The sequence below is a fragment of the Myripristis murdjan genome, chromosome 3, assembly GCF_902150065.1.
Source record: "Myripristis murdjan chromosome 3, fMyrMur1.1, whole genome shotgun sequence".
Taxonomy (NCBI): domain Eukaryota; kingdom Metazoa; phylum Chordata; class Actinopteri; order Holocentriformes; family Holocentridae; genus Myripristis; species Myripristis murdjan.
Genome location: NC_043982.1, coordinates 34,711,053 through 34,737,704, shown reverse-complemented (window position 1 = coordinate 34,737,704; position 26,652 = coordinate 34,711,053). Strand labels below are relative to the sequence as shown.

At 40.6% G+C, this 26,652-nt stretch overlaps 1 protein-coding gene across 1 annotated transcript in view; it reads right to left on the bottom strand.

Moving 5' to 3' along the window:
* uacab (uveal autoantigen with coiled-coil domains and ankyrin repeats b) overlaps positions 1–26,652 on the bottom strand; it is a 46,273-nt gene that overhangs the window by 13,530 nt on the left and 6,091 nt on the right. Inside the window, 5 exon segments of the mRNA XM_030045046.1 lie at positions 133–203; positions 1,519–1,576; positions 3,733–3,797; positions 5,211–5,299; positions 9,532–9,662. Of these exon segments, the coding sequence (XP_029900906.1) occupies positions 133–203; positions 1,519–1,576; positions 3,733–3,797; positions 5,211–5,299; positions 9,532–9,662 (414 nt within the window).

The following is a 26,652-nucleotide window of genomic DNA, read 5'->3' as shown; positions in this document are numbered from 1 at the left end:
CATAACACACAATCATAATACAGTCCCACGGATGAATATTGTTTCCTCACAAACACAGCTACATACATGGAGAAATGACAAAAATATTACTATACAAACACTGTGTGAATGAACAGAAACATGAATTCTCACAAAATCACTGGCATTCACAGCAGCCCCACTGTCACAGAGAAGTTTCACGCTGGAGGAGCAGCCAGCCATGACTAGGGAGAAAGAAAGAACAGAAGAAAGTTAAACAACTGTAATTATTTCATTCCATTTACCATACAAATAAATAAATAAAAAAATCCAAATAAATAAATAAATAAATAAATACAAGCACATTAAGTCAACTCAGGTCTGGGTTTAAATGTGAGAAAAGATGAAAATCACCATAAAAATTCATTTGAAAGACAGTATTTATCATTATTAGGCAGCAATTATCATTATAGATAGATCACATATCAGAGGATGAGGTTAAAAAGCACATTCGAGCCTCTTGGATTTAAACACAAGTGGTGTCAATAAATATCAGCTGTCCTCAATAGCCTTGACACAATATGACAGCAGTGGCTTGTCAGGGTGTGTATTTAATTTAGAAAGTGCAATTACATTGAGAAGACTTGAGGCCAGATGAATGAACAAAAGGTATGCACAAAAACAATGCATACACCCACACATAAACTGGTATTTCTAAAAACAAAATGTGCGGTGAAGATGGGCGCACCTCACACATCTTTTAGACAATGCATACAAAAGTTTTTCTAGAGCGATCTTAGGGTGATGTGATGAGGTGGAGATGAAATATCAGGTGAGAGACGGAATCTTTCAGTAAAACATTATTTAGGTTGATAACCAGATGCACTTATAGTTGTTTTTGTTTTTTTAAAAGTTTTTTTTTTTATTTTACACAGAAATTTATTAAAATGCCAATCAAATGCAAATTGATAAAGGTAACATTGAGTAATCACTGAGATTAATTTTATCACTCATTTAAATTACATTAAGTCAGGGTCAACTTTTTATTTGACTGTTATTCTTTTTATTTTGACCTTAGTTGTGACATGCATTGTGATGCTGCTTCAGACATGAGCAGTACAAACCATCATTGATACATTTCTGAGATATGACTTAATACGTCCATGTGATGAATTCATTATATGAGCCGCACAGCCGTGTACAATGGTCACAGATAATGACAGCTGTTCTGACTGTAGGAGAACCTCGAGTGCAACACAGTCAGTGAAATAGCACTTTTGATTTCCCATTTGCTCTGCTGACAGGTGTAAAGCAGCAGGTGGTGCAATGATACGAAAACGGCTGGTTAAGGGTATGTCTTCACTAAATTAAGTCTGATTGTGGGAGTGGAAAAGAGGCTCATGCATGTATGCCCAGTTCTTCAATGACTGAGATTTATAAAAACAGAACTCTGCATACATACAACTTTTTAAATCTGATGAAAAGACTGTATATGCTTATTTCTGGGTTTGTAGGTAGACAGAGTTTTAGCCATGAATCAACACAGAGAGATTTCCTTACCAGCATCATGCAGAGCTGTCCTGCCCTGTAGGTCCACATTTCCAACTGGACAGTTGTGCTGCAAGCAAGACAACAACAATAGGTTGGCACAATACTGTGAAGTGAAACGTCATCATTATTTTACTGGTGCTCCAAGATCTCTGATAAAGCAGCATAGTTGTTGAAAATAGAACACATTTCATGCATCCAAGGCTTTGTTGAGACTGCAGACAAATCTTTAGGACTGACTGTCCGTTCTCTTATATCCAAATGACCAGTTGGATTTGTGTGTTCATGCAAGATTACCTAGGACTGGGCAACATGCCGATATTATACCGAAACTGTGATATGAGACTAGATATCATCTGGGATTTTGGTTGTTTTAAAGGCTTCATAACAGTTGAGGGACGCACTTTTCTGAACTTATTTAACTGTTCCAGTTGTTCTGTATCTGCCTGTCTACTGCCTGTCTATTTGGTCATCATATTCACATCACTAATGATTATCAAATCTCTTGTGTAAACATTTTCTGAAAGTATGCTCATCCCCACAATATTGTCACAATATCGATATTGCGGTATTCGGTCAAAAATGTTGTGATATTTGATTCTGTCCATATTGCCGAGCCCTATTGTTAACACTGGCTGCACTGGCTGCTATGGCATCAACCTGGGCTTTAAATATACAGTAACCAATCACATTTTTCTCAAATATGTAAGTAAAACAAAAAGCTGAAGAAATGCACAAGCACCGTGCAGACTTCTTCTGTTACAGCAGACAACTTCAGCACAGGAGACTGATATATGCAACCAAGTTTCAGTTTCAGAGTTCCAGTTACAGCTGGCTCAGACCAAGACGCATCTGTAGAGATCCGATGTGAATTGCATTTCAAACCACATACAAAGATGGCTTGAATCTGAGTTGCATAAATCTACCCCCATATGTCTTCTGCTGTTCAGAGCTGATAAAATCAACTGACTGAGAACAAGAAGAACAAAAAATCTCCATGACCTTAATTTCCTTCACTAAGTACCAACAAGCACCCGTCCAGTCCTTGAAAGTGCTGCTTTATACAGAGTCAAGTGTTCAAATATAACACTATACTAAAAATCAGATTTGGGCTGGCAGTCTGAACAAGGCCCAAGAACACTAGTAAATGTATCTCCTCCAAATTACATTGATTTTGAACTGAAGCCCTGAAAAGGGCTCGCTTGAAATGACAGTCTGCAGTTGTTTTCTAAACACTGACTACGTAAATAATTTGAAAATTGCATGCTTTAGTGGTTTTATTGATTTTGGCTCTCTTCTACCATAGCTGTGGTAAATCAAAAGTGATTCAATTTCACTGGCCAGTGTGGCTGCGAATCTGAGATGCAACAACAGGCAGGTCATATTAGGCTAAAGAAAGTGCTGCTATGGTGATACACTTGCGATATCCGTCTCTACACAGTCAGTCAGATAGTGACTGTACCACTGTGGAGATGAGGGCCAGCAATGAGCTATGAGTACTCTAACAGGGGCCTTATGTTGCTGGGTGAGCTTTCCAGCGAGCCAGCTCAAGCCCCACTATAAAAACCCAACTCTCTCTAGCAACAAGGTCCAAAAATGAGCAGCATGCTCAAATGACAAGGAGAGCAGGAGGGGTGGAGAGGCAGCAGGCGCCGACTGCAGAGCACAGAGTGGGGAAATCCTACACCTCAAGGGTTTGGGTTGACAGAGGGAGATGGCGACGGTGGTGGAGGAGTTGAGAGTGGGAAGGGTGGGGTGGGGTGGGGGTGCCGGTGTCCAGCCGCTATCTCCGGCGTGATGACGGCACCATGAATGGACTGCAGGTTTGCAGGAGGGAAGACTTGTCAACACCACCAACAACCCCCCACCGACAGCACCACCTCCATTAGATCACTGCCATACCAGAGAGGATGGCTAAAGCACTATGAGGGCACAATGTTGTAGAGATAGCCCCCTCATTGTAAACACATAAATCCTCCAGTGGGGCATCGTGACTCAACACGACCTGCTGTTGACCGATAAGTTGGTGGGCTTGGCTGCCAGAGCTGTTTGGTAAGGCTTACTTAAAGGAGCTGAAAGGCAAACTGAGCTGTCTGGCCAGTGGTTATGTACTCCTTCTGTGGAATATACACACAGTAAAGTACACACACACCACCATCAGAAACAGTGGCACTTTTAAAAATCAGAGACCACAGAACAAGCTGATGCCAAATGACACCATCTTACCTGTAAGAGCTTCTGCACACAGAGAGACTGCCCATTTCTCGAAGCCAGATGGAGAGCATTTTTACCTAAAAGCCAATAAATGCAGCCATCAGAATATGATATACATCCATATTGTAGAGTACTAAAAGCATTTGTAATGGAAAATTACAGTGTGTATAATTATCATCACATAACTGACAACTGAAATCTAATGACAAATAAAATCAAAACCACTAATCATTTATCACTCAGCCTGCAGCACTAAATAGGTACTATTTAGGCAGAATTATTACCCAAATGGAAAGCATGTACAATGAATGATTTCAATTGGTACAATGAACCTCCAAGGAAATGTGCATGTATGCTGCTGCAAGCTTACACAAATAAAAATGGATCACATAATACAGAAATATCATCTGAAAAATGTTTTATAAAGGTTACATATATAAAAGATTATGTGTGCCTGTACCATGGGTACAAGTTTCCATTGCTTTTTCATAAAATCCAAAATGAAAGTACAACTTCATCATCATCTCTGCTTCAAAAGTTTTTCCATTTGAATTGTGTTTGAAAAAAAAAAAAAAAGGATGTATCAGCTCATGGCTCTAGTTCATGATTCAACCAAATTTTACCTCATATTTTATATTATTATAACAAAGAAAATTGGTGTATATGCTACTAGGAAACAGAGCATTGACAAGACCAATTGTCTTCCCATTGTCACCATTTCTAAATCCCAAAAGAGATGATAGGCTTTGGCACCCTGAACCCAATTTCAGTAATAAACTGCAGAACTGTAGAACTGTAGAACAAACATGCAGAGCAGAAATTACATATACAAGAGAAAGCAATAACCTTAAAAAAATAAACACATGGTGCAGTTTTCCTCCTCTTGTTCTGATTTTATGCAAGGTAGTTTTGTTAAACTGAAATAACAGATTTGCATAACATATTGACTAATAAACACTCAATGTGTACCAAGACACAAGGATTTGTTTTAACTTCTTTCGCACTAGCGGATACTGGCAGTAAGCCTTCCAGAAGACCGAGTCTACAATCAGTGATACTTCACCCTTGGCTGTAGCCATATTGGTTGTTTTCTGTTTTGTTCATGAAGCGGTTTGTCATGGTGCGCATTTGTGGCTACATGTTTCCAACATTTTTCACTGCTTCAGGCAGCATATTTGGTCATGCTCATCTAGAACAAACTGGAAAGAATTGTTGAGTCAGAGACTCCCATGAATCACCTGTGGTGGCCCAAAGTCATCCCACTGACACGTAACTTTGACACAAGATATAGTACAAACACCTCAATACTGTGGGCATTTGTGTGCATTCTTGTTCATTTCATGTGGATTACATGAATTTTAAACTTTTGCCTCTAGCCTGTTAATATTTGAGCATGTCAGGTGACACCAAGGGGCACAATGCAAACTAGGGTTGTGACATTTTTATCATGGCAAAGGCAATACACTGAATGTGTTTACTGTCCAACTCACCAGTAGCATCGGTTGCTGTGACGTCAACATTGTGTCCCAGGATGAGACTGAGACAGTCCAAGTGCCCTCTTGTTGCAGCCAGATGAAATCTGAAGACAGAGGGACAAGAGGGAAAACGGACTGGTCAAGAGTAAAGGCTGAGAGAGATGGAGAGCGTGAGATGGAGTGAGACAGCGAGGAGCAGACGGTAAGGAGTACGCAAGTGAAAAAGTGATAGGGTGTAAAGAGAACTGGGGTGAGGGTGAAATTTAAGGACAAGAGAAGGACTGTAAATTGATGCCTGGCTCCTTGCTATCAGCAGGATCAGCATTCTGAAAGCGTTTAAGCAGAAACCTTAGAGTTTGTAACTACAAAAAGGCAGTCCAAGAGGTACTTGTACATTTATTAACCCCACTGTACACATGTGAACATGGCATCCAGATGGAATGAGGCCATCAGATGCTAAAAACATAGAAAATTCTATACCTGTAAACACGGGTGCACAAGTGGTAGCAGTTTGCTCGGCTAATCTCATTTCATCCATTTCTGTCCCTTTCACTTTCCTATCTCCTAGCCCTTTCTGTCTATTTGGAAAGTGATCAGTACAAGACTACTTCACATTGAAAGAATAGACTGAGATTTTGTCAGTTCAGCTCAAGCATCAACTTTCTATTATGAAACAATTATAATAACTGTTGGCAAATTCATTGTGTTCAATGTTTAGTGTGCTACAGTAGTTTTTAAATGATGCAAAACTAGCTTGTACCATACAGCGATCATACAGAATGTGGTGAAGCATTAGCCTGAATGACTACAGTTAATTTAAGTACTGGCCTTATTACATATCTATTATCATATTAACAAACCTTTAATTTATTCATTAATTTTGCCAAAAGTTACTGTATTCATTTTTCAAAACCTTACTTCATTCAACAACTTCCTATAGCACACACTTAAGCACCTCCATGCTAACATATCTGATCAGGACTTTGATTTGTAATAGCTGTTTAATCCTCTCTGATTTATCCCACAGCAGCACTGATGCCTCTAGCTCCAAGGTCTGCAAAACACTTGCCTGTAAACCAATCTTAGTCTGTCACCGATCAACCCACAGGAACCTGTTTATGCACTAACCCCAAGGTATCCGCCAAGGAGACAGCGAGGCTGTCACCTCTCCAGTGGCATGGGTATTAAAAGCCGTGTTGATGGCCAGGAGATGCTGGATCTCTTGGGAACAGCAGAGGGCCCTGACCTCTCCGGGCAGACACAGTGTAGGAAACAAACTAGAGCTATCCGATTTGGGGGATAAAAGATGAGAGTCACCAAGCACAATTGTTACCCAGCCAAGGGATTTTGCAGAAGAATGCCTGAGGAATGCTTTTAAACAATATCAAAAAAATGAACTGCTGCAAAGATTAATGGGTGCAGTGGGTTTTCTCATGACTTTGGGTGTTGAATAAGGATCTAGTCACAAGGCTAAATGAATGACATAATGGCACAAGAGCTAAAAGGGCTCAAAGTGAATTCTTCCTCTTCATGTCTTAGGAATTATTTCCTATAATGCACCAGTCTGTCCAAGCACAGTGGCCTGACTACTCAGTTTGATAATCAAATCACAACCTAACCTGATTTCAGAAATAAATAAAGTAGAAGTGCACATTAATAAAGTAGGTATACATTAATACAACTCTACAAATCATACTAACACTGAAACCTTGTGAGACAGCAGTTAGTCTGGGTTTCAGAGGGCACATTCAACTATGTCATTTCATCTTAGCACCTGCTCCTTGAGTGGCTTTCAGGTTGACAGTCTACAGGATACGGCTGCTATTATTAGAGAGTAGACAGGGAGAGTAAAGCAGAGAGTATATGTTGGTAGCTGAGCCATGTATGATTATGTGTCCCTCTAAAACCAGCACAATCAAGGTACTCCAACTCGCATACTGTCATCAAATACAGCCTGGAACTGAGCGAGAAGTAATCATGCTACATGACTGGCACATGTAGCTGACCATAACTCATAATTCTAACTTTCATTTCCTATCTTAATAATATGCTATTATAATTTTTCTTTTTGTGTTAAGTCCATTGAGTTGCCTGGCCATAAAATGTGCTATATAAATAAAGTCTGACCTGACTTAATCTTAACCTTAATTCAGAGAATGCAAACATCAAAACCTCAATATTGGTCACAAGAATAGGCTGAGCCTCACAAAGACCCAGCAGTGAAACTCACTGCTTGTCATTCTAAAAAGAGAGTTCAAGCACAAAATTCATAACTGCAAATCCTCAAACAATGGCACACCCTATTATTTTTAGTCAATGTCGTAATTTCAAAATGCAGGTCCACAAAGAGTAACTGTCTCAATTGGTGTGCTGCTGTGTGACTTTCTTGTGTTGTTAAGCCCTTGTCAGCAATCAAAACTGCAAATGAGCAGGTGTGGTGGGGGGCTTACCTTGCTAGCATCCCGCTAATAACACAGTGGAGATAAACAGTTTACTCAGCTGGAAATCTCAATAGAGCGGTTAGAGCTGAATTCATTAATTGAACATGGTGAGGCTAATCCAGGGCACACCAAATTATACATTGGGGATAACAGTTTGTAATTACTTTCCCCACAGAGGCCCGTGATTATAAGGGACTGTTATTCTACCAGCCTTTGCTGGCTTTAGCAGAGACCAGAATGCCACAGACACATGTTGCCTATGTGTGTGGCCCACTGGACTATGCGAGGATTTGCTGAGTGGTTCAGTTTTGTTTTTACTAGATTTTGCAAAAGTATGATCTCTGTCTCTACAGGCTGAAATATGTTAATATGTTGAAGACTGCATAATAAAAAATAAAAAAAAATCTGGTTTGTTTGTCCTCAGTCAGAACAGTTAATGTGACAAGTAAGCACTGAGTGATGAAGCTGACTGAGTTGGAGTACAATGAACTCTGGACTGTCTCTGCAAAGTGAATGGATGTGTGTGATGACAGCTAAGGCACCGCATTTAGTCCTGACAAATTCTGGCACCTTATTATGAGACCAGACATTTTTCAGGGTGTGTGTATATAATTGTTTGCTTGTGTTTATTTACATGCACCCATGTGTGTGCAATCATTGGTCTGTTCAAAGGTGCCATGGGAGAATTTCACTGCTAAAAATACTCATCACTTTGGCTTCTGGATTCTGGATGCTGTAACCAAGCCTAGGTCAAAATAAACCTGAAACAACGATCACTGAGCAGTAACCTCTTCACATATGTGGGATTTAAGTGAGCGGACCTGCCTACCTAAAGTACTAGTGTTGGAATCTGCTTAAACAAGAGAAAACAAGTGAGACTTGGTAGCATCTTTTACCTAAAGCTCAAGATGGTCAAATGGGTGATCTTTTTTACGCAAAAATATTTCATCCTATTGCAGCGGTGTGGCCATCAGGACATGCTCATTGGTGACTCCAAACTAAATATAGGTCTACAAGAGATACATGAGAAATTATTGTCTTGGCTGGTCCATTTTGCTACATTCCAGTATTCCCAATGCAGATTTTAGTCTGGGCTTAAAACCTAACCTATTTTTGCAAGACCAACCACTACTGCATATCCCATCCTTTTCTTAACTCTACACACTCTTCAACTAATCCTTATGGAGGGTGGATATCCAGCCCTTCACAAAGTAAAACAAACTCAATATGAATCCAAGGTTAACACTGAAGAATCCTCCCTTCTAAAACGTGTTACTTTGGCATGTCAACTGACCCTGATAATAGACTGCAGCTGGGCCTAAATGGTTCACTTCATGTTGCACACACAAGAGCAGATCAAATCTGTATTTGCAGGGAGTCATTTCCTGTGTGACCACCATATAAACAGCTCCAGGCCAAAGTGGTCAAGCCATGAGTGACCACAAACATTCTTTACACAAACTCCCAACTCCTACACTGATTCCAGAGGCAGAAAAACACTGGAGAGGAATTTCTGGAAATAAATATGGACATATAATGAGGCACAACTGAGGCAATGGGATCTATATATAGGGTTACTGGATGAGGGAAGTATTCTGAAACTGGGGTTCATAAGGATCTCCATTGTAAGACAGGTGAAAGCTTCTGTCAGAATAAGATAGACATCATTCTAGAGGAATTCCCCATCTGTAAAAATATAATGTGGGCAAATGGGTCACCAGTCTGTCCTGGGGAGATCACTGCATGGGATACTGCATGTGTGCAATTAACTTTGTCTCACTCAGTATGCTTGTGAATGTGTATAATGTATGGATTGTGGACATACATGCCTAAATGTCTGGACATGTTTGAGTATGTCTGAGTGTGTGCATGTGTGTGAGAGTGTGTGAACTCACGCAGAGCGCCCCTCCACATCCAGCTTGGTGGGGATGATGCCTTTTTTGCTCAGAACAGCGGCCACCTTGTCCACCTCGCCACGCTCCACTGCCTTCATCAGCCGATCATCATACTTATTCCAGTCTGTGTTCTGGTGATAACAGAGGAATGTTAAATGTATGCACACAGACACGCACACAAAGGTTTCTCAAACCAAATAGATAAATCAAAGAAAAATTATGTCATTCTTCATTGTCATTAAACACAGAAAGACTGGAGAGTGCACAGTACAAAAGGAAAATCCTTTAATCAGGTTTCCATTCTCTCTGTTAAGTAGCCTAACAAAACCAGTAAACACAACTCAAGACAAAAAAACAAAACAGACACGGACAATTTGCTTGGCAATAATGTGAGTTAGAACTCACATCAATTTTGCCAAAAATGTGCAGTGTACTGCATCAGCACTTAAGATACCAATGAGGGTTTGCACATAAAACATGGTAGGGCACACTGAAGGTAAGAATTAACTTCTAGGCAGTACACAGATTCTTAGTGGCCTTCAGTTGAATGGCCAGAAATGAATGGAGGGCACTCGTGTTTGTTATATAATCTCCCCCTGTTTCAAGCACAGAATATGCCCCACTTTGATTCAACCACAAACCATTAGAGAGTATGTAATTGCAGAGAACCAGAAATTAACAGTATATACTCACTAATAAGGACAAAACTGGTCACTGGTTATAAATTAGTGAATAAATCTATACAATATTCCATGCAGTTAAAGTAGATCGACATCTTTGGATCCATTTGAGTCTTACTGTCTCCAAGAAAGAATAAAATCCCAAACAATCCTAACCATAAATGCTTTTGGTGATGGTGTGCTGATTTCACAAACTCTGAAAATATCCAAAATACCAAAAAATACCTACAAAGTGCATGGAGGTGCATTTCAGCCAGCGGCTCATCTTGGGTGAGTGAAGCTGGTCCTTGCACAGTGCTACTGCAAAGGTTGCCACGGTTCCGGTTGACAAAAAATAAAAATAATGGAAAACAAAAGTAAAAAACAAAATTCCTCTCAGATTCTAAGTGCACTCAGCCAGTGAGTGCAGAAATTGTTGGATGAGAGGATGAGGTGACAGTTTATACTGCAGTGGAAGTCCTCTTTCGGAAGAGCTAACCTCTGGCGGTTTTCTCACTCAAGGAGTAGTAGTTTCGGAAGGGTTTTGTAAGCATTCTCCCTTTGCTCCCAGGCTCTGCCTGTAAGCTCATCACTGCACAGCAGTTCAGTTGAGGGCTCAAGGGAGGAGAAGGAGGAGAGGAGGAGGGAATGGAGGTGGAGAAGCAGTAGGGCCAGCCCTGCCAGCCCTGGGACCAGCCCTGGCCGGCTACTGCAGCTCCTCCTCAGGTGAAAAGTCAACTCAGCCTGGCTATCTCTCTCTCCTCCCCAAAGTTCCTTCCCAGTATCCTCCTCCTTTATCTTCAAAACCTTCGGTTCTGCTCAGTCCTCTTTTCTTTCTTTGCCTTTTCCCCAGTCCTATGCAATTTTGATTCTCTCTTCTTCACTCTCAATCTGCTTTCTATAAAAGCTCCCAGCTACTTGCTCAGTAGAGCGAAAGAGCTCCTCTTTCCCTTTCTTTTCTCCTCTCTCAGTGGACTCAAGCGTCTTTGCCCCGCCAAATGGCAAGGTCAGTCAAGCCCACTGGGGTAAATATGTGAGCTCTCCCAGGTCTAAAATATCACCCCCTCCCCGGTAAACAGCGGTGGTGCAGACAGCCCTGTAGACTGGTTACCTCTTTATTTTTTGACCCTCCAACCTTTCTGCAGTGACAGATAGGAAGACAGGGGCTAAGAATACATTCTGTACATGCCTGTGCCATGAGTAATAGCTTTAGTGTCTATCACCACTGCCAGCATGAAACAAGGCCAGCCAAAAAGACCTTGCTTATATTGCCATCCCCCTCCATGCTCCCTGTTTGCCTTCATCTGAAAATATTAATGTCAGAGGGGGATTATGGTTTGCACATTTGAAGTGGTCCTGGCACTGACCCTTATGGGATGCTGCTGGGCCAAAGGCTGCTGCTGTTAACCCATCTGTCTAAATTGGGTGGTGCGGCACCAAAGCCCCCTGATCCTAGCTGCACGGTAGCAAGATTAGGTGTCAGCCTTTTACAATCAGCTGTCTGAGACTGCAGCCCCACCACACAGAATCACTACACTGCCTCTCCACTTACGCTTACACCTCGGTGGTAAACACTGCAGAAGATTACTTAGCTCTATTTCTGATGAAAGACGTCACTGGAACTGTTTTTATGAGGCAAAACATCACAGGAAAAGAATTAGGCACAGAGACTGAGGGAAAGGAGGAGGAGGCAGCAGGGGGCCCGTTTAATTTACACACCGTGCATCAGCTCCTTGTGGGCTTGAATTACTGTCCGCTGCCAGACTGGCGTTAACGGAACGGCGCTGATATTCACAAACATGCAAAAAGGCCTCCTCCACATGACATGTCATATGAAGAAGTGGGTGTCAACTTACTAAAACTGCTCAGCCTCGCATGGAGACAAAGGCGCCAAAATGGGACCTGGCCACAGGGCATACTGTACAACAGTCACATAAATATCGCATAAGGGCGTGTTTGTGTGAGTTTGTTTGGAAATCTGTTCATGTGCTAGTTTATAATTGGCCAGTTAGCATGTATGTTCTCCATCTGAGAAGCAAACATATCTCTTCTGTGTAGTATGCAGTCAAGATATATCACTCATTTTCAAGCATGAAAAATTATACTGCTCAAATAATGGTGGCAAATACAACATGTTAAGTGTTCACCTCTAAGGTTTATTTTAAATTGAGTTGAATACAACACAACTGAACTACACACATCTCCCAAACTTTCCAACTTAACACTGTGACCTTGTTTACCCAGCGCTAAACATCCCGACACTTGATGATCCACATTAGGCCTCTATCTATCCACACCGTTACACTGACTGTATCGCAATACTTCACTTAGTGACTCGTATCATCTTCAGGTCAGGATTTCTATCACTTTCTACAGGCTGTAGCTCATTGCAACACCTCTGTATCCTTCCTTCCCACCGTCCCTGGCCAGACTAATGTCATGACAGATTAAATCACCAGTAGGAAATACCTAACTGGGGCATCTGAGAGCAGTGAACCAATGGAGGTCAAGACCAAAACATAAAGCTCTTTGCCAGTATGTGAAGTGATAGTGGTGTCCATGCCAATCTGCAGTTATCTACTGCTTCATGAAGTTATGGCGGTGGGATGATAGTGATCGTAGGAGACATCTGTGAAGAGACTTACAGCATGTCATGAAACATCAACCTTTGGTAACTGTAGAGGTAGAGGAACTGAGAGACACTGTCTGTACTGACTACTGAACTAGACAGACCCTTTTGCGGTGCTTGCAACTCCTTTGGTTTGATGCTTTAAATTTGGGGATGAGAAAGTTATTGCAATCCTGCGAAAAAGAGAGGAAGGACATTTTCACATCTGATTTACTTATTGTAGCTGATTAACCCTTTAATTTTGTCCATTAAATGAACTGAAAACACCAAAATGCTCAATAAGGATTTGTGAAGCCTGGATGTGTTCATGCTAAGTGAGAATGCAATAGGTCTGAAGACAGGAAAGCAGCAAGTTGGATGGATGGATGGATGGATGGATAGATATATAGATGGATGGATAGAGAGACAGAAAGACAGACAAACAGATATAGATACACACACGAGCGCGCGCATACACACACACACACTTCAACAGGATGTTTTATGTACGTCAGCGTTGACCAATGCCTGCCAATGCATTTATTTTTCTTAGTTTTATTCAAGTTTTAATGTGTGTGAGTGTGTGTGTGGGTGTGTTTTGTCCAATAAACAAACTGACCTACCTAACTCCATATGTGTATTTATAAAGTAGGATTTGTTTAACAGTTAGGTAACAGTAAGCATAACCAAACCAATTAAGTACTGCAGCATAGTAGTAAATTACAGATGAGAAGACGGCCAAAGAGATGTGAACTTGTGACATCTGACAACCCATATCACTTTTAACCACTCAACATGAAAACTAAACCTTGTGGCCTGTGGATAGGCCAAAACAGGGTTGCCAATTATGCATCTGTTTATAATTTCCATTCATCCTCCAAGGTATTGGTTTGTAACATAAACATAGTTGCGGGGTATCTGACTATCTCAGTGATGAGCTGATTTATCGGTGGAACATCCCCTGGCAGTGACAGGTCAAAACTCGAGCTGCATCAGCAGTGATGATAAGAGGAATAGGAACCGGCTCAAATACCAGTGACTGTGCCACAGAAATTTCTAGTAATTATGCGTGAGTCACAGCTGTTAACCAACAAGGAAATTTTAAAATAAGCAACACAGGAGCATACTGCCAAGTGCTCTGTGATTCAGTAGGGATGGGTGATGACGTTTGAATTTGAATAGACATGAAATTATACAATTAAGAAAAAAAAACACTGAATAGATTATGTGACTCTCTTCTTGTCTTGATATATTTTCCCTCATTTTTACTAGTGCTTGGTAGTAACATGTTACTAGCCAGAAGTTGGCGATAATGTACCTAAAAGCTGGCTGCCAAATGACAGTAAACAGTGAAAACAACTGAATCCAGCCTGCTGGATTAAATTGGGCCTGCCCTCCATCCCACCATCCCTGTATATACCCCTGTGCCTGTATTTCCATGGGGCCAATTCATGGGGACTTTGTCAATCTCTTTTTTTGTCTGGCCCCTCATCAGAGACCTCGCTGTTTCGGGTGACCCTGACAGGCATTATATGCTCTGGACAGCACTGCTCCCAGGGTCACAGAGTCAAACAAACTCCTCCACCTCACGGGTTATAGTCATGAGCTCTGGGTAGTGACGAAAAGAATGAGATTGCAGATTCCTGTCCTATCATTATAGGACAGGTAAAAACTATGATTTCACATGCACATCACCTTTGGAGTGGGCCAAGCCACCACTGATGTTTCAGGTCCGGTAACCAGAGGAATAAAGAGAAACTCCTGCTTTGGTATGCAAACAAGGCAGTGGCTAAATGTCTGGATAGCTGTATAACAAGGCACCGCTCTTATGGAGCTGAGAGCTGTATGCAAGGGGCCAGTTTAGACAGTCAGACAGACATGCCCCCCAGTGGTGAACAGAAAAATTACAAATCCCTTTTACCCAGTGCTATCCAGGACCCAGAACAAAGGGAGGAAAAAAGAGACTATATCATCAATCTAGGCTCTCTTTCATCCTTACACAGTTCCTTGCATCTTTGTGTTGTTGATTCTTCAGTAATAACCACAGTTGTGCTTACTACTGCATGGCTTTAAGAGGATTCACAGCAAAACTACAAATGATTTAATAAGTGTCCTTATGAACTCCAAAATAAAATGTAATTAAAAACATGTAAAAATAAAATGTAATTCTAGTATTAAAGTAATTTCCAAACCCTTCCACATGTATTCAGTTCTGATGTGAATCTCTCAAACAGGCTAAACTCACTGAGAATGAGGTCAGAACTGTAACTAGTCCAGTTGACACAAATACCCCAACAGATGGCTAATGACCTATTACAGATTTGTTTTAAGATACTTGAGTAGAGTATGGATCCATTAGCGAATTTGTGGCAAACCCCTCAAGGTAAACTGTAACTTTGGTAGTTCCCTATTGGCCATTCAAGTTATCCTCACTCATAAATCCTTTATAGAACCAAAATGGAAAGTAGTCTGGCCAGCTGCTGGGTCACACTTTTTTAGATGACCCTTGGCACAGAGGGCAAAGCTTTTCCTTGCTATTTTCTTCTACTTCCGATGGCTGCCACCAGGGAGGGGATCAGCTTTCTTGCGACCCCACCCCTGTGACCTTTGCCCCTGCCAACTACACTATGAAGAAGAAAGGACCATAATTACTGAATTGGTTCCTTTCAAGAGAAGAAAGAATAAAAGATCATTAGTAGCCATCTGAAGAATCCAATTATCTACTGTTAAACCTTTGTGAAGCTAATGCTTTAATGACTTCTACTGCCTTTACCCCGATAGACTTGAACCATTTTATCTAAATACATTCAATGAGTTCTTCAAAATCACTGAAGAACTCTTTCAAAGAAGTAAATTGTTTTATCAAGAAACAGACTAAATTTAAACATATGCTCAAAGAGGACTCACAAGAAACACAATGTAACCAGTAAAAGGAAACAGTAAATGCTATGCATGTTTCTCAAGTCTGAGTCATGATGATAAGTTGATGAAGTTCATTAAGATGATATAATATTAGCATACAAAGGAGAAGCCTACAAATATGCCATAACATTAATGAATTGCAGAAGCCTTTAGATCAAGATGAGCTTCTAGTTTCAAGACATTAACTGTCATCTCTATAAATTAAGCATGCCTCTAGCTTAATCATCTGGGGGTTGGATATGGAAGTTTCATAATGACACTGACATATTATGAGAGGAGAGATTAAGATGTGAGAGTGATATGAATAAACTGATAAAAATTCATCTCAATCTACTGTTACTTCACTTTCAAAAGTTAATTGTACAAATGACTTTGGAGAAGAGCAAAGTCATATTTCTAAGCATAATTTCATTATTATGTCACCCCCCCCCCCCCCCCCCCCCACCCCACCCCCACCCCCACCACCACCACCACCATTTTCTAACCCTGCCCCATTTTTTTTAAACAAAGGCCAACAAGTACAACTAGTTCTATACATGACTGTTTTGGGGGGGGAAGAAACTAATCAGTGCGAGTTCATAAAGTGTTAAATTAAAATGTCTAATCAATTTCATAACAAATCTAGGGCAAAAATTCTGGTAATTTTGTGAAGGCATTTCAGGTTTCTCTGCTTCCTCTGTAGCTTTTGTATGGGGTTGGAAAAACAACCTTTGCCTGTAATGACAGCAGCCTCACTCACACATTTTAATAGCCATCATTGAACTAACAATGTTCCCCAGTTGGAGTATTAAAAACAAGCAGGGTTATTGGTTTTGGCTGTAGGTGGGCACTGGTATGGCTGGTATTATTCCAGCTGGCCTGCTGATATGGTGATAGAGGGACCAAAAACAGAGGGCAGACAGCCATGGAGCCACAAGCTGAATTCCTATCTGCCAGTAAGGAACCATTAAGGTCACTATGCACAGAGGCTTCGATAACAATGACAGGGTTTTGTTATTTCTAACATTTCAGAACACTACAATTTGTGTTTTCAATGCCCTGGCTACATTTTCCATGACAATATATGCAGTGTCATAGGACATATGAGTGCTCCTGAGTAATTAAAAAGAGAAAGGCAGGAAGAGTAGAGTTTACACTACTGTTGCTAATCCTTGTGACAATGGTACCTGCTTTTCAGAGTAACATTGATCAACCTGTGTTATAGACTGGAGAAAGTGAGGATTGATCTCAGACTATAAGATCATAAAGCGTTATTAGGGAAAACACCACAGCAAAGGAGTCGTCTGTCTTCCATACCCATATTTGGTGAAAGCAGAAACCGTCAGGGCATGCTGGTACTTGGGCACAAATGCTTGTGATGATGCTTGTTTGGCCAGTACATGCAAGTCATCACACACAGACTGCAAAAGGGCAAAGAATGCAATTTGAGACTGTCAAATGGTCTTGACTTCAGGACCATGCATACACTGGAAACCATTTTTTACCCACAATCCTAACCGCTGTCTTAAACGAAAGCAATTCAATGATATCACCTACATCATTTCATTCCCTGTAACTACGCTTGACTATCAGAGGGTACAAAAGTGTTATGCAATACACAGCATTCCATCAAGCATCCAGCAGCAAATTTTGCATACAATCACATTTACCATGCCTGTCATGTCAAGATGACAGTTCATTTGATATTTGAATGAGTGACACAGATGAGCTGCTATAATGATCGGGAACAAAAGAAGGCCACATTCCAGTGGAGTAACATGCAGAGCAGGTAATAACTTGTCCCTTACACAAGCTAAATGCTCCACCCCGTCTTTGCCTATGACCAAAGTCTGACTAAACAGATGTTCTGGAAAGTCTTTCAAAAACAACAGACAATACACTGTAATTGCAGATTTATTACCAGCCCAGAGGCACTAACAGATAAGCCACAATTTTAAAAACTTTTAGGTAATAGCAACACTGGGGTGTGTGTGGCAATAGATTGCAGATGTTGTCACTGTCCTTCATCCACATCAGCAAAGAGAGCCCTCCAGTCAAGTTGTGTGCCATGTGTGTTTTCTTATCAGCCAGCCTTAAAAGACCAGTGTCATCGCTGATAAAAAACAAACACATTATTTCTTATGCAAATGTCTTGCTGGACCTGCTGCTGGTGTTAGAGCTAAGGTCACTGGGTCACCAAATTCCTAACTTTTATCTTCCACACCATCAGTGTTGGCCCCAGATCTCATGACAATGCTAAAATATTTTGAGACATCAGTGTGCAATTTTAACGATTTGACCTCTTGGCAGTGCTAGAGGGAAGGTCATAGGGTCACCAAAATGGACAGATTTCATTCTTTACCCAACATGAGTGCTGTCACAAAATTTCAACTCCTACAGCCAACACTACAAGCATAACCACTGTTACATTTTGGCCTGTTGGTGATGCTAGAGGAAAGGTCATGAAGTCACCCAAACTGCCAGGTTTAATCCCCTAGGTAACATGCTGTCACCAAATATCATGGCAGTGGAAAACTTTTTGAGATGTTACTATTCAATTTGAACAACAATTTTAACTGCTGGTGGTGCTAGTGGGACGGTCATAGGGTCACCAACATGGACAGATTTCATTCCTAACATGCCACCTAGCATGAATGTTGTCACCTAATTTAATGGCATCCACCAGATAATGCATGACCTACACAAGATTAAACATTTCACTAGGTGGTGGAGCTATCAAGGAAAGGATGTGGAGTCACCAAAAACGCCAGATTTCATCATCTGGCCAACATGAATGTTGTCACCAAATTTCATGGTGATCTACCAAATATATTGAATGATTGACTTGCTGGTGGTGCTAGAGGGATGGTCACAGGTTCACCAAAACAGACAGATTTCATACTGTAGCCAACATGAATGTTTTAAATGTTTGCTTTAAAAAATAATAATAATAATAAAAATTGAGAAAAGAAATCATGTTTTAGCATGGTGTTGAGTAGGATTAAGTACAAAAGTGAATGTAGCAATTGTTTTGGAAAATAAATAATAATAAATAAAGGTTGCTGTTTTTTGCTGAATATCCTTTTCTTAGAACACATTTGCCATACAGGCCTATGCAAAATGCACAGGCTGCCAAAAATATACCAACATTCTCAAACACTAGACTACAGCAGACCACCTGGAAGGATGTCTGTACATCAGAGGCACAGTTGTTCCTAAAAGGCTCTCTCCCCTGACTCTGTCAAAGTAGGGTTCTTCCATGGTATCTTATTCTGACTGACTTGACCCCAGCTAAGGGCAGTGTACTGGCAGATTTTATAATCTTTAGTAGCGACTTTCAGCCTTGGTCCTTGTGACCCAGCAGCATGCTGTTTTTTATCCTACCAAGTGGTTAGATACCCCTAGTGTGCTGAGTCTCAATCAGTCCCTGATTAGATGGCTAGAGTGAAAAACTGTAGGCTATAGGGCACGGTGTCCATGACAGAAACCACTGGCCTTTGGGAGCAATTTTACCAATGCTATTGGTCTAAATGGACCTCCTTTTGACAGGAGACTTTTCTTGCTGTTTTCTGGTGTGTCAGAAGTATAGCAATAATTTGTCTTACAGTAGTTATTATTCTAGCCGTCTCTGGCTGGATGACATAGTTTAATATGCATGTCTCCCAAGCACTGGCTAACAAAATGCCTCTGCTACCATCATCATCAGTAAATGTATCATGGTAGCACACAGACGGCTTCCAGTATTATAAAGCACCCTCTAAAAGCCATATTCCTGATACTCACAATGGATAAATAGTTTGAAATTGATGTGGTTAATTCCTGTGTGGGTTTTGCATGGATCTTTATTAAATATATCTTCACAGAGATTTTAATTACTACAGATCACATTTCCAGCAAAATTGAAGTCAATTCCCAATTATATATGGTATATTTATATTTTGTACTTTTTTTGGTATATTTTGGCTTGTATAAATTGCTGAAAATCTAAAAACAGATGAAATCAAACAGACTCTAACCAGGGCAAAGGAGGTATGGGTCAGGCTAAATTTTGAGAAAAAAGAAAAAAAAAATCTCATTAATTGGTCATACAGCACGAAAATTTCAAAGAAATGGTAAACTGGAATCACAAAAGTTGAAGAACCAAGAGCAGTGGGACTTAGCATGGCTACCCAAAATGCAATTCAACATTTAATGCAATGTATCTAAATTTGTACCTGTCTTTAGATGTGTAAACATCAGCATAAGTTTTATAAAATTTGACACTTCACTTCTCAAGCATGTATGATTTTATATCACTTGCTTTTCAACAGGGAAAGCATTGAAAAAAAAAGTCACATTACACACCCAGGAATTACACTAGAGCAAGTCGCCATAATTGGCCAAGGTTGTCCAAGATTGATCACTGTTCCACCAAGTGTTCAATTTGTGCTGACAACTGGTGGCAGATACAGCCATGACCTGTTTTATGTGGCTGTTACCCTTCACAAAGCTTCTACTTACCGCTTTCACTATGTGAATGGGGACATCACGGAAAAGGTAATTCCCCTCAGTTTAGATACGCTTCTCTGTAAGATGATGGATGGGTGACCAGTGAGAATAGTGTTTGTTCTTTCTCAAATAGCCCTAAAAGCAATTTAGTCTAAACGCATCACATCTATCAGTGGTACAGAAAAAAACTTGAAATGGTACAACAGAATCTGGTGGTTAAATGGCATTTCATGGCCAGTGCTTAAGAGGCATTATATGGCTGTAGGACAGTCTGCTGCTTTTCCTAAGTACATGGATGTTATTGTGCCCCATTACTTATTAAGATATTTTTTGCCAGTATTTGGCTGATAAGAATTTGTAAATTTGTACACTAGACAATCCTTAAGAAACTGTTCAAGTAATGTATGCTGAGAAACTCACACACTATTTAAGTCAAATTCAGTTTCACACTGAAAAACTGCAGCTCATAGAATACTGGTAAAGACCAGCACTGGTGTTGATGATAAAAAAAAAAAAAAAAAAAAAAAAAAAAAAATCTCCATTTTCTCTCCTCCTGTCTACCATCCATCCAATGGAGGGCAATGTGTCTTTGTAAAAGTTATAAAACCAAAAACAGTTCTTACAACTTCAGTTTTCAGTAAAAGCAGAGACATTTTACCAGTCTTCACACAGACAGACAGACAGAGAGAGAGAGAGAGAGAGAGAGAGAGAGAGAGAGAGAGAGAGAGAGAGAGAGAGAGAGAAAGAGACATGCAGTCCAGCTTGATAAGGCTGAGATATGTCCTTCATCAGCAGAATCGTATTTACGTGGGTTCCTGTTGCTCATCACGGCTGACTGTGTTGCTGAGGTCAGCCAGGGCCCACCCAAACTCAGTCAATAAGCCCCTGCCCCCCTTTGACATGCCAGCCTCCCCAGAGATAGCTGGTAATCCCTTCACTAACACACATAAGAAAGCACAATCCCACATGCACACACACAGACACACATGTTGAGTATTATGCCCCCCACAAACTGGTCCTCCCTGATGGCTGTTCCACAGGGTGAGCCGTCTGCTCCATACGGGTGCTAGCTGGTGCAGCATGGGAAAGCAGACGGGTAGCACTGCTGAGATGACCTCATGGCTATCCCCATGGAGCCAGACATTAATCCTAAAAACACAAATCGTCACGCTACCACCAACTCTATCACCAAAACAACAACCTTACGGCTAAAACAAACTTCTGGTCATCTTATCTGAGTTTAAATCCTATACTGAAGTAGATGTGTGTCAAGTTTTATAGATTGAAATGCATACAGAAACAAATTAATATTTAAGTAGAAAAACTGCAGATTTAAGGAAGCCACAGTTTATTTCTGCAACAGTGTCCCTTCAAATACTTGCTGGCTTTGTTCAGCCATACTTGCTCATACTGCCTTCACATATCAAGCAAATAATGAACTATTTGCACATGAATGGTGTTGAAAACTGTTTAACCTTAGTCCACAGTTATGTGATTCGTGTTTAAACGTTATGATTCATGGACTTATTCGTTAATTTCTTTAAGCAAAAAGCAGAGTTTAAAGGTTGAAATATGAAAATGCCATGCTTCATGCACTACTTTGTGGAAATCTATTTATGAAGATGATGTTTGAAATTGTTTCAACTCCAGCAAACCAGCATTATTTTGGTGAGGATACAGAGCAAAGATGGGTAGCAGGATCCTAAGGTGAAGGGGAGTGGAGAAAGGGCTTCAGAATGCCCTGAGCACCTTTTATGGAGTTGTGTGAAAACAACTGCATCCCCAGAATGTCACCATCTGTGCTCCTGAATCCCCGAGTGTGAAAATAGTTTGGTGTGCACAAAATTTGTGTCCTCTCTTAACTGCACAAAGACAGTTGTGTGCGATTTAATCAAAGTACCCCCTTTGGATGAGGTTTGAACAATTTGTGAACAATTCTGCATATTTCTCACATACAGAAGGCACATCTGGCCACCTTCAGCTAGCTGTAGGGATTTTGTAAACTAAAAGCAATGGATGTCATACATTACTGATTTATTATTCCCTTATTATATTTATTCAGACTTTGAAAGTTGACTTTTGCCCTTTAGTCATGTTGTTTGAGCAGAAACAGAACAGGAACCCCTTCAAATGTTTACTTGCTCTGCAGCTGTGCCATTCACATCAATTTCAATAATTTACTGAGTACACTGAAAAGTTTGTAAGATGTTATGTGAACACATACTAATTGCGTTTCTGGGTAAATAAGTCTGCATTATATATTACATAATCAAAAACATTCTATATTGGTCTGCAATAATGTCTTGAGTTTGGCCAAGTAAACAGGGACATCAATGTTCACCTTGGAGTCCACAAGGATAATAAATGTAGAGTAAGATTTGAGAAAACATGCAGTGAATTACTGCTTGCTGAATCAATTAATTCAGCAGATTCTTACAAACAAAGACTTATTTGCATAAAAAAGAAACCCTTCTACTAGCATTGTACTTCACAGTACACATGGAGCTTGCACGACCTCTTAAGATTTCCACTTTGCCTTGTTAATTCTACCTTCACAAGACTGCCTTGCAATTCTTACTGATTTTTTTTTTTTTTTACTATTGAATACAACCTTCATGTCCTGCATAATATGTAGTTATTAAAAAAGAGCAAGAACAAAAAATATGGTGGTATATGAAAGCTTTTTTATGTTTAGTTCTGTCTATGCCGGTTTCCTTGGCTGAAATCATTGAAATTAAGATCTCTGTTGAAATTAGTATTCCATTTACCGAGACTGATGCTTTAGTCATCTCTCTTTAGCACAGCCGATGTCCCAGACAAAAACTGCCCACCCTCCAAACTCCTGTTCTGAGAGATAATTTATCAATTATTTCCCAAGCATTTAGGAGACATGGCTTCATTCATTCATTCATCTTCTAAACCGCTTATCCTCACTAGGGTCGCGGGGGGGGGGGGGGGGGGGGGGGTGCTGGAGCCTATCCCAGCGCTCATAGGGCAAAGGCAAGGAAACACCCTGGACAGGTCGCCAGTCCATCGCAGGGTGAGACATGGCTTAACATCAGTAAATAGAATACGGTCATTTTGTTGATAGTACAAAGGGGTCCAAAGAACCAGGGCTTTTCAAAAGTTTCCCTGAGGCGGTCATGGGGCAGAGGGCCAAGATGGATTCTGATGTGCTTAAAGACAAAATGGCTCTCAAATTCTCTAAAATCCAACAGTAAAGGCTACATCAAACTAGACATTTTAACTCCAATTGTAAAGGGAGCAGCATACATGGTAAAAAAATAGAACCTTTGGACTTTTAAGGCATAGTGATGTCAGGAGAAACATTAATTTAAGTTCTTCCATTGACCTCTATGCACCCCTATGCACCTCAATGTTGTTTTTCTTTGTTCTTTGGCCTCCCTCCATCCCCTGTCAAGAGTTTTATTTTTACATATTGTGCCACGCATATGACCGTCTGTCAAGAATGTACGTATCAAAGATTTAACTATAAAGCACATTAATACTGTTTAAACACTAGAGGTGGGACTTGTAAACGTGTACACGGTTAGCCAATCATAAACATTTAGAAAAAAACACTAATCGTGTACACGTTGTTTTTTTCATTACTTGATTTTAAGTTCACTCACGAGTGCGATGGCATCCACCAAAAATAGAAGCACTGTTTGGCAGTTGTTTCAAAGAAACGTAAGTGGAAGCACTGTCAAATGTACACTGTGTCAAGCTGAATTAAGCTGCTTTCACATAGCGCGTGCATGGTGCAGACCTCGGCCGGCGCAGCCATTCATTGTGTATGTGATCACGATCACCGGTCTGTGCCGAGCTGAGCGCAAGCACGAGGCTGGCGGCGCTGCCTGCGCACGCTGTGCCCAAGCTGAAAATTTTTAACTTAACTAACCCTAACCCAGCGCAGAGCGCGGCCCAAACCGTGTGCTATGTGAAAGCCGCCTTAGTTTTTAAGGGTAGCAGCACAGGCTCAATGGTAAACCACCTGCGGTGGAAACACCCGAATAGCCTGGGGACAGAGCCCAGCGTCAGTGCGAGTGGAGGACGACAACAGCAAGTTAGCATTAAGGATTTCATATCCAGACATTGTTACAAGCCACGAAGCGAAGCAGTTAACAACTTAATTGCGGTTGCGACTGTGTTATGTGAATGGTGACAGTGCCCTCTAGCGGTTCTATATCGGTCAAAATCCACCAACACTGAAGACACGTGTACATGTGTACACGCAATTATATGGCGCGTGTACACGTTTAGAATTTTTTGTACACGTTCCCACCCCTATTTTTTTTCTTTACTATGTCGTTTATTTTCTTACACTGTAAGAATTATAAGAATTATAACAACATAATTCTGCTGAAGTTGAATATAGGAGACTATAGTGGGGATGTAGGGGAAAGATAGGTGGGGCAGGAGCTAAGAGCTCATTCAGGTCTGGAGTAAAACTTACATCCACAGGCCGCATACATTTTTGGCATCATCATTGTTGCACTGTGTTGTCACTGATCTCAAATGTAACAGACACTGAAACAATACAGCTACAGAGCTAGCCAGCTTCTGATTCATGACACAAGAAATGACAGAACATCATTTTGTAGTTATATTTACAGTCATCTCTTCATGATGAATAAAAAAATATTTGAATGTAATTCAACTGTGTGATCCCTGGTCTTCTTGCATGTGATGCCTCATATTTGTCTCAGCACAAATCATGGGCATTTTCCCATTGCAACTGGAAATAGACCAATCACTTAAACCATTTTTCCACCACAGGAGCTATTCACAGTACAGTCTTGTAGTAAGCCAAGGCTTAACTCAAATGTAAAATGCACGACACAGTAACTCACAAACTGAGAAGCACAAATACCCTGACATGAGGGAGGGAGGAACAGCACATTTCGTAAATTCCACAATTTTTTCACCTCGAGAAACAGTGGGATAGGAACGCCTGCTGGGTGTGCAAGTTCACCAATTTTTTCTTAAGGTGAGTTCAACTTGATAACATGTGGTGGATACTCAGAGCCTTAAAGGCTTCACAACCACTAGAGAAAGATTGTTCAGGCGTTATTGAGCTAAAACACACCACAGCTGCAAAAACATAGAAGCTCACACACTGTGGCAATGTTTATATAAAAATCCACACCATCTTTATGTTCAGTGAACAGATCTTTTCTCATATCCTGTAGCTTTCATAACAAAACACAATATCTCCCTCGTCCATCTCAGTCCTGGCAATACTGGTTCAGCTTCAGCAGGCATTATATTCACATGACATTTTCATTTCTGTGAAACTGTGAAAGCAGTCCGTCTCAAATGAGGCACCGTGTATTCTCTGCTAAGGCAGTTACTGCATGGCTCAAGTCAGACCTGCACTGGCAGAATATCTCAACTGCTGGTTTAAAAAAGGACAATTCTCACTTTTAACCACAACCCTACAGTGCAATTACATCTACTCACGGAGATATGAGATGTTAAAGAATTTGTACATTGCTTAAAAACAGGTTTCTTACAAGAATCCTGGGAAAACATTCAAGCCTATTTAAACCAGCGTATCCTAGCAGAATCAAACTATTTCCACAATTTCGATGACACTAAGACCATTAATTGCCTCTGCAAAGCGCAATAGTGGCCCATAATTTTGTAGCTGAGCCCAAGCACATTGTGTAAATAGTGAGAAGATAGAAAAAACAATTGATTTTATAAGGAATTTCATAAGGAGAGAAAAAAGAAAACTAATAAAACTCGAAAACCTCAATGGCAGTAATTTCCAACCTCATGGTAAGCGTCCTAATACCACTACATGGCAATATGATGGTTCTACTTTAGCACCAGATATCTGAACAGAGCTTGTGCAAACAAATGTACCCCTCCTGTAATTTGTGTTTCATATTTCTAGGATATTGCTAAAAGATGAGAATCTTATCAGTAAACAAAGAGACCCAACTGAAACATCAGACAGAGATAATTGTCAGGACTTGGAGCTGTTACGCCCCCTCCCCAAACCCCATCTTATGTGTCCCAAACCTCGAAACCTCGAAATAAGAGATGTTTCCGCCTCCCAACAATGCCTTTCAACTCCATCTGCCTCTCTACTCAATCAAGCCATCATCAACACCTTCCAGCCCTGTTCTATATTTTGTAAAACAACACCACTTGAAGGGGCGAGGGAGGCTCTAATATTTCATCCATAGAGCGCATGCCCACTGGGGAGAAGAGAGAAGAAAGACAGGGCGTGATCAGGAACAAAAAGAAGCTGGGAAAAAGTCCAGGCAAACTGCAAACTTCCATTAAAAATGAGCAAGAGCTCTTAGTCCACAAAAATGTTAGGTTCTTAAAACATAAACAACCAAAAGGAAAAAGAAATCCTTAACAAAGGAAGACAATGTTTCACTGTGAGCAGAAGATGAGAGGAAGGAGGAAGGGTGGGTCTGATAAAACTTGAGTGATGTGTGGGTGAGG